Source organism: Antedon bifida, chromosome 5, assembly GCF_963402885.1.
Source record: "Antedon bifida chromosome 5, ecAntBifi1.1, whole genome shotgun sequence".
In the NCBI taxonomy this organism is placed as follows: Eukaryota; Metazoa; Echinodermata; class Crinoidea; order Comatulida; family Antedonidae; genus Antedon; species Antedon bifida.
Genome location: NC_136230.1, coordinates 29104480 through 29119756, shown reverse-complemented (window position 1 = coordinate 29119756; position 15277 = coordinate 29104480). Strand labels below are relative to the sequence as shown.

General features: G+C 31.3%; 1 protein-coding gene across 1 annotated transcript in view; it reads right to left on the bottom strand.

The window, feature by feature from the left end:
* Nucleotides 1-15277, bottom strand: part of LOC144843038 (serine/threonine-protein kinase PLK4-like) — a 32375-nt gene that overhangs the window by 12097 nt on the left and 5001 nt on the right. Inside the window, exons 7-10 of the mRNA XM_078699690.1 lie at nucleotides 9922-10018; nucleotides 8007-8065; nucleotides 2761-2837; nucleotides 2281-2345 (exon numbers count right to left, since the gene is read on the bottom strand). Coding sequence (XP_078555816.1) covers nucleotides 2281-2345; nucleotides 2761-2837; nucleotides 8007-8065; nucleotides 9922-10018 — 298 coding nt within the window. The remainder of the gene's footprint in view (nucleotides 1-2280; nucleotides 2346-2760; nucleotides 2838-8006; nucleotides 8066-9921; nucleotides 10019-15277) is intronic.

The following is a 15277-nucleotide window of genomic DNA, read 5'->3' as shown; positions in this document are numbered from 1 at the left end:
CCTGTTGTTTAAAGGGCAAGGTCAATTTTCTATACCTAGGATAGGATAAAGCTCTGTCTACACTATCAAACTTTATGTGACAAAAAAATATATGGACATGATGATGACATATCACTACTATATTTGGGCATATTATCACTACCATATTTGTGCACATCACACTTTTTTTGTCAAACTAGTTTGATAGTGTAGACAGAGCTGAACACGAAGCAAACATATACCCCTTTTCACATTTGAGTTTACACCGAGTTGTCAACACCGACGCTTTGTATGGTCTGTACCCCAGTGTGTGAAAGGGGTATTAAATTAGAAAGTAAAAACTACTGCTAAACATGGAAAACCGGATAACAAACCAATATCCAGTATGAAGCAACTTCTATTTCTTACAGATTTTCTCATTTTTCACCAACACAAACTCGAGTGAAAGTACATTTTAAGTTGTGAATGTTATACAATATAGTTTAAATTTGTTAACCTTTTTTCACACACAATCTGGAAACTTGAGCGAAAGTACAGTTTAAGATGTGAATGTTATAAAATATATTAACATATAAAATTTTTTTTAACCTTTTTCCACACACTGGCAACTATTGTACAGTAATTGTACAGTTTAAGATATGAATGTTATACAACATATTAAAAGTTTTTATTTTTTTACCTTTTTCCACGCACAATCTGGCAACTAGAGCAAAGGTACGTTTTAAGCTTCGGATATTGTACAATGCAAACTTGTTTTCAAGATTTCATAATTTGCGACAAACTTGAGAAGGTGCATTGAATTATAACTCATTAAACATTGTTTTCCTTAGAGCCAACGAACAGGGAGGTTATGTAAAAGGCAAGAGACGGAACAATAATTGGAAATCATAACATGTACAGTATGTATGCCTGTGCATTATCAACATACAGTGTTTAAACACATGTGCAGGAGAGCTGCATGCATTGCACATGTGTGTTAGGGGAATGGATTGATTCTTTGGGACAGATAGATATTTTCAAATGAAAAAAGGAAGACTGGTCTTTATTCTGTCAAAAGTAACCTTTTATTATTTATTTTATTTAGATTTCTAAAGATGCAGTGTTTTGCATTCAATGTAATACCTGTAAATTGTTTGTGCTTGTTGACCTATTTCACGCAAAACAGCATGTAGAGGCAACTGTCTCACTAAACAAGTCTCAATAAGGACATATGGAAAAACACAGACTGAACCTACTAACTTTTAAACTATACATTTTCAATTCAAATGCTCCTAATTAACTTGTTTTTAATACTGGATGATAATAACTTAGGCCCATATTCATGAAAGAGGACTATCTTTAATAGTCCTGAACAATCTCTGGATTTAGTCTTGGACTATATCAAAATGGTATTCATGAAAGGGGACTATTAGTCCTGGACTAAACCTGTACTAAAATCGGCAAAAGATAGTCCACCCAAAGGGTAGGTTAAAGAAAGTTAGTCCTGGACTATCTTAAGAATATCTCGAAAAAAATGGCGGCCTGAGTAAATAAATCTATGAGATGGTCCTATATTATGGCTTTGTATTGTGTCAAATATTGCTATATCATTAAAGCCTACATTTCAAATGCATCTGGCCACATGTCTAGGTCATGATGGGACAAATTTGACCTCTACATTGACCCTTTAGTTGAATCAGGGGTTAACAGGATGGACCCTCATATCAAACAATAATGATTGATTGACAGGCAGGTGTCAATATACCGACATGTGACACCGTGAGAATCACTCATGACAACAACAATAATCTCTACAAGTGAAAATAAAGCAACCCTCTTTTGACACTGTCTGAGATGCACTACAGTTGACATACAATTGTCACAATTATAGTTGAAAAACACAAATGTTTTTTGTAAAAGTAATTTACGCAAGATTTTCATCCACATGTTAGAAATTAAATTGTTTTGAAAATAGATAACTTTATAGTTCACAAAAGTTATTTTCACACTGAAACAATGTTCTAACTTGTTTTAACTTGGTCTCATTTACGCTAAAAGTTTTTTAGATTTTTCACCTTTATGCTAAATTGTCATGTTTTTTAAATGTCATCTATTCTCTGAAATTTTCTGAATGTGATTACTAATATTATAATTGTAAATTATTGTTAATATTAATAAAATATTGTGATATTAGAATAGAATAGATTGGCAAAACCATATAATCTTGCATTACATATATTTTATATTACATATTTTTATTATACCTTTTCAAGTAAAATAACTGAATCCATTAAACATAAATAAACATCTTTAATACTGTACCTGTTTGTGAGATGTACGGTGATCTTTATACTTTGCCCTGGTCATAAACGCATGGTCTAAAATTCCTATCAAAAGTAAAAACAGGTTTTAAAAGTTAATTTATGCGTTACTCTGAATTCTGAATTATGCTAATTCCATATTCTCCCTTCCCTACTTTCAATTTTAGAACAGAAAATTGTATATAATAATCAAGTACCATGTATTATCAGGTAAATTGAAAAAGGGTTAGGGGTCATCTTTATATGTATGTTAACAGTGGAAGATATTTTAATAATTTTTATCAAAACATCATTCTAATACAAAGGCATATTCAAGTACACTTTGGAGTTGCATTATAAGTATACACCAAAAACATTGTGTTGTTTTAAATCTACGAAACAAAAATGTACAGCTCAGAAAGAATTTCTTGTCATCTGTGATTCAATAAAGTTGACTGTCTATCATATTTAGTCACAATATTTAATTCTATTAAATCATTACCTGAGAGTGATATTCTGTCATAGGGATTCTTCTTCAGCAAATTGGAAATCAAATCTTTAGCATCATACGATAAATAACTAAAAAAAGAATAATATTATTTGTTCTTATCACTTATTGCACAATGCTTCTAAGCGCTTCATATTATTACCCCAGCCATTTTTTTGGGATTTAACACGTATGGAAACATACTCCCATAATGCAGCCTCAGCGCAAACTTGTGTCTTGATCTAACAGGGTACCCAATTATACACCTGGGGGGAGAGAGGCAAATGTAAGTAAAGTGTCTTGCCTAAGGATACAAGCAATGCGACAATTCAAACCCACGATCAATAATCCAAACACGATACACGCACTCAGTAAAAGTTACAATTTTAGCAAAAAAAGAAGCAGTTAGATACTCTTTCATATTTAATCAATCCCTAACCCTAACACAGCGCATACCTACTTCTCTAGCTACATCCCTGATCCACTAATTGACTAAATTTAGGTAAATTTAATGTTCAATATAATATCCTGGTGTATTTAAAAATAAAACGGCGGATATAGCCACTATAAAAAACCGAACATTATTATCTAATATCTCGGTATAATTTTTCTAAACCGTTGCATGTGCAGCTAAATGTATGCACTCCTGATTCGCATTATAGCTTTGTTCTACATCCTTCCTTTTAGTTTAAGTTTAGGGAATAAATTAAATAAGTCCATACTTGAGGTCCACCTTGAGGGAGTTTCAAACACTTGATCTCTTTCCTAGCTACCTGCCTGTCAATCCGATATTCGTATGAGAAAATGCAGCAATTTTTTTCCCAGGCTTTTCAAATTTTTAAAAGAAAACAAGTTGAGAGGAAATCAGAATTTTGACAGTTTTACATTTACAATAAAATATGGTTAATTTTTTTTTCTGAAAGGTTGTTGCAAATTAGAAAATAGAGTAGAACCTCTGTTAAAGGGGCACCTTTGGGACCCAAACAAAGTGTCCCCTAAATAGGAGTGTGCCCTGAATAGGGTGTTACACAGGAGGCGTCCTACTCTATTGGAAGGTACATTTAAGTATATTTTCATATACTGTATATCCTTGGGTATAATCCCACTTCCGGTTTAATCTCATCCCTACTTTATGTCTGGTTTCACAAACAGGCATATCCTCGGGTATAGTCCCATCCCCAAAGTTGACCAAATTTAAACGGATATACGGTATACCAAATTAATATTTGCAGAATTTAAGTCTTGTGCACTTCAGCAAGGGTAATCTTGTTGAAATCTCACTTTGATATAAAGTCATATGTTTGATCTACCCAGCAATAATTGTACAGTTGGAAAACTGAGCACAAACATTTGAGAAAATGGAGAAATGTTGTACTGTCTGGTAAACACAACACCACACAAAATCATGAAAATTAAGACCAAAAAAAATTGAAACCAATGCAAGGAAACCGTAGGTTAAACTTACAAAAGGGTGAAATAGTTTAAAAAGGGGTTTCCATATTATTACATTATATTTATAAAGACAAGCTGCAGGTTTATGAAATACTTTCAATTTCTTAATTTAATTTCATTAAATAGGTCAAGAATTGTTAACATATTTTTAGGTGAACAATGCATTCATGAATTTGCATATAGTACAAAAATAGTTGACAAATGTTACATGATTAATCACTTTTTTCACACATTATTTAAAATAGTAAATATTCATGTGTGTTTACACAAAATAAAAAGGAGACTTTTGCAACCCCATGTAAAAAAAACTGAAAACTGAGCCAAAAGAGAAATTACATGTCTGCCAAAAAATATCCATTTACAAAAAATATTCTTGTGAACATGCCAGCAGCCTTGTCTATAGACAAACCCCTACAACACCCATATTCAGTCCTCCTCTCCATAAGTTCGAACCCTCAAAACCTGAACCAGACCACTAAAAAACAGTACTTCACGTCATATTATAAACATTTGAATTGAGTAGATACCTAGTGCAGCTTACAGACATTACATAATTATCATACATCAACACTAATTGTATTAGCAAATAAAATCTTACTAGGAAAATAATACAGTACAAAAAATATTAATAAAGTTAAAAAAACAAAAGAACAATATATAAAACAAACAAATATTAAAAATAAATAAATTATGTAACACAAAAGTAAACAAAGACTAAAAGACTAAACCTTGTCTATCACATAGAGTGTAGAAAAACTCACCGTACAAAATATCCACTTTTAGTAAAAATATGCACACATAGGCGATAAAGAACTTAATGTAGACAAAGCCAACTAATGAATGACAACTCACTCCGACCCCCTACAAACGCAGGAAAGCTACGAAACATTGACTAACGACTCGTCAACCTTGGAATCTAATGTGCTTGGCCACAATGACGTCGACGTCGTTATATCACTGACTAACCTCAAGCCTCGACACGTTAGCTTCTTACGCGGCTCAACAGTGCAATCGCAGGATGTTGTTTAAATTAAGTGAAACTTCACTTCGGCAATGAGACGTAATTAATAATTCGTAAGCAGACAAAAGTTAGTAGACAATTTGGAAAAAGGGGGATTGTTGTTAGCGGTGGGTTGTGAAGGCAAAGCTTACGTACAAGTACGAATTAAAGTAGCGGCGTTATTTTAATTAACTGATATATAAAAGTACTCTTTACACATTGGTACAATAACACGTGTAAGAGGTGACTTATCATTGGTCATTAAAAGATTCAATTATATTTTTCACATCAAAGGTCATTTGCATATAAACATTAATTTAAATATTAATCTAATTTATGTAAAATATAAAATATAAATAATAACAAAGTTTATTCATCATAAATGAATAAAAAAAGAATAATATGATTAATTTTGTTATTACCTACACCAATTTCAATATTTATCAGTTGGTCTATAGTTTATTTTGTCAATTTTTTTTTTGTTATGTTCTCAAAACAATAAACAATTTAATTAGTCTAATCAGAGTGAAATTTCACTCTTCCCTGGTCTAATCATTGGAAGAAAGAGTATGTTAACAACATTATAAGGTACACTATATATTTTGTCTGCGATCTAAACGCAAGGTTACTACAGTAAAGATTCGTAACGTTAGGACTGTGGAAGCGTTCCAACTTTATCCAATACAATATGTGCCAACGTAGCTAAGTTTAAGATATTCCCAAGATAGGTACGGTGCATTATCAATGCCACGGCAACACAGACACGTTATAAACGTTGTGTGTACAATCTGACACAGGCCTAGGAAATCCTATAAAGATGACCTGCGCTAATAGATTGAAGGAGGTCAATAAACTGTAGTAAATTAAACAAAGAATTGAATATGTACTGTATGATTTAAAACCTGTAGTATTTTCTCCAAAAACAGTATTTATTATATTATTCTATCTGATGCTAAGCTCAAATAATTATCTTTAATTAAAGGTAATAATTGGTTGATTTTAACAAACCAAAAATAGTCATCCCAAATTTAGCATGAAATTTATATATTTTTAAAAACTCAATACCCACAAATTAGCGAATGAAATTTACAAGTTACATTGTACAGTTTTATGTATCTTGAAACCTAATGCATTACAATTTATACTGAATAAAACTCATTCTCAAAGTTTTTCTACACTTCCCTATTTACAAAATTAATTAATTTTCTGTATTTTTATATGTAAATTTGTAAAATATAACTGTCAAAAACTTTAAGTAAGAAATATTTGTTCTCCTCAAAAAGTTGAACAAACTCAGAAAAACATTTTCGCCGACACAACAATAAATTAGACAATTAATGGGTGTGTCTGTAAACTAATTTGACTTTAAACAGACAATTACAAATGAAATGACCACAAACAGGAAGAGAATTTGAAGTTTGTTGGACGGACGAACTAACTCCCTTTCCTTTTGACTTTGAACATTGTTAATGAAGTCAGTTTGCTTAACTATTTAATTTGTGTTATATAGTTTTTGATCATTAATATAATAACCTGTTTTTGAACAATTGAAATAGAATAGAATACATACTGTTTTAAAAGTTAAAACATCACACATTATCTTATTCTTCAAAGTATTTCCCTAATCAGTAGCACGACTTTGTTTAGGACTCTCTCTTATTTAGTGAACACCTCTATTAAGGGGACATTTTCTAGTGTTGAATGAACAAGGGTAAATATAGGTTTGAACACAACGGCCAATCATAATTTAGGGGACACACTATTAAGGGGACATTTTCTTGTGTTAAACGAAGGAAAATATAGGTTTTAACACCACAGCCAATAATAATTTAGTTGAACACACTATTAAGGAGACACTGTGGTCCTGCAGTTATCCCATATTACTGTACTATATTATTTATTGGACTGGAAGTTTTATATAATTTCAACATACATTTAACATACCCAAATGTATCATCAACATTCTACTACTGTACCTCTTGCGATTTTTTTCTATCTAAGACACTGGCACTTCACATACCTCTCAATATCATTTTTAAATTAAACCAAGATATTTATTATTGCTATGATGTGCCAAAGTGACATCTGTGATTTAATTAAAAATGCATGCTTTATTTCACTATTAAAGATGATAGGAAAACGTTGGTCTCCTGTACCATCAGGGACCTGGCACTACATCCCCCCCTTCATATTATTTCATTTTCCTGACCATATCAATTAATCAATTATGACTGAACCTAAATTATGCTCATTGTCATATCCTGCAATTAATTTGTATGAGTTACATTGTAATGCTTACTCTCAATCTCCACGTCCACTTTAACGGTCATTCATCATAATTGCTACCGGTAACAGTGATTTATTTGTACCGGTCATTGGTAGGGGAAATGTAATTGACCGCTATGACCCATGATTAGTAATTCTACCTTGTAAAAAAAAATGTTTGTTCATCCTTATGGTTGTTATTACTCAACAAAAAAAGTTAACTCACACAAGGATGTAGTCAGAATAGTCAGTCAGTCAGAATTTTGACAGGGGGGAGGGAGGCAAACGTAATTGCACAAAGGGTAAAAAATCAATACGATCTAGGCTAGTTAGATCTGTTTAACACATTTCAGCTGCTGGCCTCCAGTCTCAAAAGAGTACTTCAGGAAAAATATCAGTACACACTGATAAATATATAGTATTTTAAAGCTTTGTCTACATTATCAAAAAAGTGATGTGCCTAAATATGGTATTGATATAATAACATCATCATGTCCATATATGGGCACATCACATTTTTTTGGCACATAAAGCTAATACTTACCGTGGCATGTCATATTCTCCCAATACAACTTTATTCAATGTGCTCTTGACTGCATCCGTCTAAGAAAAACACAAAGATCTGCTAGCACAATCATATTGTAAAAGGTATCTTGGCAAAAATAAATTGCTATTATTAAAACAGACCATCTTGAATGCACATTAAGTAAGATTAAAACTGAGATTTTATAATATCTTTATCTAGTATTCATTTATTCAGGTCAAACATGCATAAAATACATGGCTTAAAATTGAACAGATAGAATAAAAAAATAACACCACCATTTTAATGGCAAAGATTGTCATTTAATGTTTATTGTTATAAGTGACAATCTGGAAAAGGGACAAACACAAGATGCTAGAATATTTAAACCAAGTCTTAGGAGTGGAGTATTACGGTACAACCCCTTCTTTGGGACAACTCTATTCAGGGAAACCTCTATTAATAATTAAACGAATGAAGGGCAAAATATGTTTTAACACTTCAGCCAACCTCTATTCATGGGACACCTCTATTAAGAGGACACTTTCCCATGAAACAAATGAGGGGAAAAATATGTTCTAACACTTCAGCTAACCTCTATTAAGGGGACACTTTTTTGGGTCTTGAATGTGTCCCTTTAATAAGGTTTCTACTTTGATTAAATTGCGATTAATTTAATTAATATGTACATTGATAGCCAGTTGACAATTATAAGCCTACACGGATAACTTTTAATGGTATAATCACCTAAAAACGTGATTCATAATGCGTGCCTTGGTAGCTGGATGACAATGAATTAATAAGCCTGGGTACTGCTTTAAACATAATCCCTATACACAAGCTAAGACCAGATGTTAAACTATGCGTCATTCAATAATGAATCATGTTCGTCATCCAACCAAAGAAACAAAAGGCTTGCGTGATAGTATGTATAAGGAGTTAAGCTCAGTCTACACTATCAAACTTTATGTTACAAAAAATGTGATGTGCCTATAATATATGGACATGATGATGTCATATTACTACCATATTTAAAGATGTATTGTCCCCCAAAAACATGAAAAATGAAGATTAATTAAATCAGACTTTGAATATTTTATTTTGTAGTTTTAATATAGGTAATCACTTCCATAGAAAAAAAAAATTATGTTTTCACTTAGAAAATGACAAAATAAACGGTTAAATTCAACCAAAAATCCATTGGCTGGCAGCCAATTTGACTATTTTTTTGCTTTAAATTACATTTTTTTCAGGTAAATACATTTTTTTTAGATCCAATTTTTGGTCAAAGTGGATAACTATTATGTTACATTAAAATGAAATATTAAAAAAAAAAATGTTTTAAGAATTATTTTTTCAGGGGGACAATACATCTTTAAGCATATCACTACCATATTTGGACAAATCGCACTTTTTTTGTCAAACTAGTTTGATAGTGTAGACAGAGCTTTAAGGCTGTTTTTTATCAGCGACAAAATGCAGATTTTTAGTGCAAAATCAGAACAATACACTGATTAAATTATTAAAAGTGATTAACAATACAATGCCATATTGTTTTCTATTTTAAACATTCTTAGCATTTGAGGATATTGTTAAGTAGGCTACGCTGCAATTCAAATTATTAATGAAAATATTAAAAGGTCATGTTTCTTTTTTGAAAAATTGAATTGCCAGATTATTATCATCTGTATAATAAATGTCTGTACGTATTGCTATTTGATATCAACTTTGACTGGGTGGTTATGCTTGCAGTCCCAGGGCCTTGGGTTGCAATCCTGGCTTACGACCAGGATTTTAATCACGGCCAAATCAGTTGTTACCACGTAATCCTTATAATGAGACTTCAGAGATCAATAGGTATAGCTGTATTTGGCAATATCACAAGCAGTTGGATCTACTTCAATTGAGATTTAAAAAAATGATTATTAAAACTTACGTCAAAGGGTGGCTTGCCGGTCAGAAAGGTAAATAGCATGCAACCCAATGACCAAACATCTGATTCCAAACCGTGAGCGCTACGGGTAGCAATCTCCCTGTAAAAGATTAAACATTTAATTTTAATTAAGAACAATATATAATACTCTATATCATCACCATGTCTATAAATAAATTAATATGTATTAATGTAGTAGAGCTTTAGCTTGGTGGTTAACGTGCTTGCCTTCCAATCCTGACCTAGTGCCAGGGTTCAATCCTGACCTAGTGCCAAGGTTTTAACTCACAACTCTTTCAGCTCCACTCCCTAAGCCTCAAATGAGACTTAGTTTATAAGCATGATAAATTATGAAATAGTTTATTCATCCTGTAATTGGTGAGTTACTTGCTGTTGGATGCATATGAAATACAAACAAAATAAAATAAAAAATATAATAAATTTCCAATAAGAAACAAAATAAGTACTGTACATGTAGAGTACCTTCTGAAGGGAAGCATTTGTGAAATCATATAAATTATAATCAGTACTCCAGCGAGCAGGGGATACATAAAAAAGTAATAATTAACATAAAAACAAAGTTGTTTATTACTAAAAATCTTACATTTACAAATTACCAAACCCTCGGTTGTCTCCCCTTGCGGCAAGGTTACATCCTTTTGATAAAAACGCAAAAATAATTTAAGAATGTGACTCTTTTAAAGGAAGTTGAAAATATGGGAAGTGGTAATTAAAACAGTTTAAGGAATTGTATTATTGTGTGCCTATCCAAAGAGACCTATTTCCTTTTTTGTGTAGTAAATGTCATTTTAGAGACATCTTGATCTAGAAGGAAGGGCGTTTATTGATGCCGCTCTGTGATTGCATTCTAAATATTCATCAGAACTGTCAAAACAATGTACACTTTGAGCTGTAGCTTGGTGGTAAACATAAGTCCGGGGTTCAATCCTGACTTAGTGTCAGGGTTCAATCCTGACCTAGTGTCAGGGTTCAATCCTGACCTAGTGTCAGGGTTCAATCCTGACCTAGTGTCAGGGTTCAATCCTGACCTAGTGTCAGGGTTGTGACTCTTTCTATACCACTCCATAAGTCTCAAATAAGATGATTTATGCACGATATAGTGAGTTATTGGTGAGTTTTTGCTAATTAATAATTGTTCCCCTGGAAAAAATAATTTTGTCAACATATTTTTGATGAATATGCAATTTTAATGTTATACTGTATAATTGTTATTCACTTTTACCAAAATTTGAAAAAAAAAAAAAACCTTAAAAAACATTGGCTGCCATTTATTTTGTCTTTTTATAATGTTGCATTTATTTTCTACAAAAATGATTAACTTTATTAAAGCTGCAAAATGGACTATTCTAAGTCTAATTAATCTTCATTTTTTAAAATAATTTACAAAATACATCTTTAATAATAATAAAAAAACTTTTTTCAAACATTCTTCATTAATTACTTATTTGATTTTGTTTGGTAACTCACCAACATTTTTTCATGTATTGAAATTATCATTGCAACTTGTAGCATGGAATAAATTAAATTTAAGTGCTTCTATTAGTAGCGGTCTTTCAACAAACATTACTTCGCAATTCACGACAATTTGTAGATACGATCAAATTAAATTCATGTTTCTCAAATCTGGACTTCTAAATACTTTCACATGTCAAGACCAGTGTTTGTCAAGTTTCATTTCAATTATTTGAATGTTTTAAATCATAAATTTGATGTAAAATGTTAGTAAATTAGGCTATCAAGACATATGCACAAAGTAGTCCCTCGTTTACGTTGTTGGTTAATACATACTTTTCATTCAATAGGTCATACAAATGACATTAAGTCCTAAATCACATAAACTACGTAAGCAAGAAATGCTTAACCTCATTCTATTTCAACTATTCATTAAAGAAATTTAAACCTGTTTTCGTTTTGAAATAAAGTCAGAAATAATGATCACTTTAAAATCACTCTCTTAAGGCTCTGATGTGGCCATACATGTACAGTATATGAACATGATGATGTCATATCACTACCATATTTGGGTATATCCCTACCAAATTTGGGTATATCACTACCATATTTGGACACATCACACTTTTCTTTTGTCAAACTAGTTTGATAGTGTAGGCAGAGCTTTGGACACAACACAGATTTTATTGTTTATTTCTAATATTAAATTAATTTTATAATGTCTCAATTCAATTTTGCTTAAATTAATTTATTTGGGATATCCTGTAAAATATTCAGTAGCTGATGAGGATTCAAATATTTGAATTATTATTTTTAAACAATTCTCATGGTGTGAAAATAAAAACATTATATTGCTGTGTTATTATATTATTATATTTTTAGAAAAAAATAGATGATATTTAAGAAAGCTAAAAATAATTAAAAAAGAATAAAAGAGGATGTGTTAAGTCCTTGGAGATTTCCTATTGGCCAAACACTAAGAACCAAAGCTTTCTATTGGTTGACAAGTTATAATATCCTTCAAATTGAACTGCAGGAAACCAATCATGTGACCTGAATAATTAAATTAAAAATCAAATGTTGGTTACATTTAATTAAACATAGTTTACAGAAAATAATCAGACAGCTTGATCAAAAAATAGATGAAATTTGTTATGAAATGTACTGTAGAGCCTATTTGAAATGTTTAAAAACCATTGCAGGTTTGACATTTTAAGCTCTGTCTACACTATCAAACTTATGACAAAAAAAATGTGATATGCCCATCTCATCACTACCATATTTGGGAACATCACATTTTTTTTTGGTCAAACTAGTTTGATAGTGTAGACAGAGCTTTAGTTCTTCAGTCTAATGCTTATGATACAAATATATTGGCAGTATGCAATTTTTAAATGATATTTTTTATTTCTTCCACCTGATGTCTTTATAAGTGTGTAAGTATTAATTGTTCTTTAATTAGGAAGTTGGCAAATACAATGTTTCTATAAAACATGAGTTTAACCTGTGACCTAGTTTTACTGGAGTACACATATGTACCACATCAATACGTCCCTCTAAAAATTAGTTAGTTATATTACATTATCATGTTTTAGGAGAATCCAACCCCTATTTAGAGGTAAGGGCATTTTGTTGGGTCCCGAAGGTGTCCCCTTTATGGTACTGTTCTTTGGAATCGATTTCACACGTATACAGTAATATAATTTATATTATTTTATATTATTATATTTCTACAGCATTCATTACAATACACTTTAGTAAAAGTTTGGTACAACACTTATTCAACAGAAAGCATATCCTACAGCTGTGCTTAGCAAAGATGGTTTGGCGCTGTGCTTAATTGACATTGCTTTTGGTATATGCTTGTATACGGTACTGAAAAAGTCGGAAAAAAAGTTTTAAATAGGTTAAGATAAGATATCTGATGAGGAAACATTTCTTATGTTAAATAATGAAAGATTTGAAGAAGGGCATCCAGATACAGCCTTCCTGTCTTCTCTAGGTCACGGCTGAATTAACATTATTTCTCAATAATAATCATCTTTTTTAACATTTATTTTGATTAAAAAATAATTTCCTACATAATTGTAGGAAGGTCAAAAAAGAATCATCGTTTAAACCATGCATGAACTAATAATTAATAATAATTGAGTAAATTGTGAAATTATTTTTAATAGAGAATAGTCATTATATAATAAAAGCTAATAAACACATTCATTTTCGTACACATTTGAATATTACTGTACGTGTGAAATGGATTCCAAAGAACAGTACCACAAAGGGGACACCTTCTGGACCAAACATGCTTAAGTTAGCGTTTACCGACCGACCGACATAGTGAGCTGTAGAGTCGCGTTGCATGTGACTAAATAAAAAGTAGGTCAGAGGTTAAACTCATGTGGTATATAAACATTGTATTTGCCAACTTCCTAATTAAAGAACAATTAATACTTACAGACTTATAAAGACATCAGGTGGAAGAAATAAAAAATATCATTTTGAAAACCAAAATTAAATTCTTTTACACAATACAAATAAATATACTTTATAAACCGAACGAAACTCAAAATAACCAACCAATATTGATGTGAAACGTGAGGAAATGGTAAAGATGAGATAACCTATAAGTGAATCGTGCCGTGTGTTTTTATCGCAAACTTCAAGCACCAACATCAAGTTGGTTTAGTAATGCTCCAGCAGGCGCTGTCAATGTCATACTCATTCATTCAGTTTAGTCTGTTTTTAAAGCTTTTCTTAAATGTTTACGTAAGATTAACTGTACAATTCTATTATTTGTAAGCAACCATAACTTAATTACAGACCTTTACTTTAATCCCTATACTAGAATACACATAGAAACTAGAAATGAATAGATAAAGTCTCCAAGGATAAAGCTCTTATGCAAGTTGGTAAATAAAGTACTGTATATTTATTAAAACTAATAGTTCCCATTTGAACACAATGCAACAATTTTTATTATAATTACCACATTGTTTATTGTATTGTTTTACCATTGATAGAGATTAATAAATGTTGAATTAATCAACGTAAGTGCAATGCAAGTGAGTTGACCAATCACAAGCTACAGTTTGCATGACCCATTGAATCGTGATTGGTCAAATTAATTGCAGTGCGCTTATTTCCTTGTGTTGTATCCATTGCGCAAAAGAAAAAAAATTGTGTTGCCCAAGTGCATGGACAATTTTTTGTACTAGTACAGAGCTTTCAAGGAAGACAAATGTAAAAATTAAATGGCTCCATAACCAATACATTTCTACCTTTTCAATTGTTAAGAATTAACATGTAAACTAACCAAAATTTATTTTTTGTTAAGCCCTGTCTTAAAATGTGATGTGCCCATGGACATGATGTCATATCACTACCATATTTGGGCATATCACATTTTTTTGTCAAACTAGTTTGATAGTGTAGACAGAGCTTTAGTTGATAATTGCTGAAAGAAAAAAAAATAATTTTCAAAAGTTTTTACAAATCTAACCGACCCAATAATAGATTTGTATGACATATGCTTACTTTATAAAACGGTTAAAGAAAAACATTATATTGCAAAATAGATCGTATTAAGAACAGCACATGGAAAACCTGTTTACTGTTGAAAAATCACATACAGAAAGAAAATCTAGGTCAGTGAATACGAACAGTGAACAGAGTTCACCTGACGACGAGTACTTCCATGAAATAACAAAATTCACGTCTACTTACTAATTAAATAATGATAACTAGAACTCATTAATCCACAAAAATTGTCTTTGTGTTTTTAACATGACACTAGTTAAGCTCTGTCTACACTATCAAACTAGTTTGATAAAAAAAGTGTGATGTGCCCAAATATGGTAGTGATATGTTCAAATATGGTAGTGATATG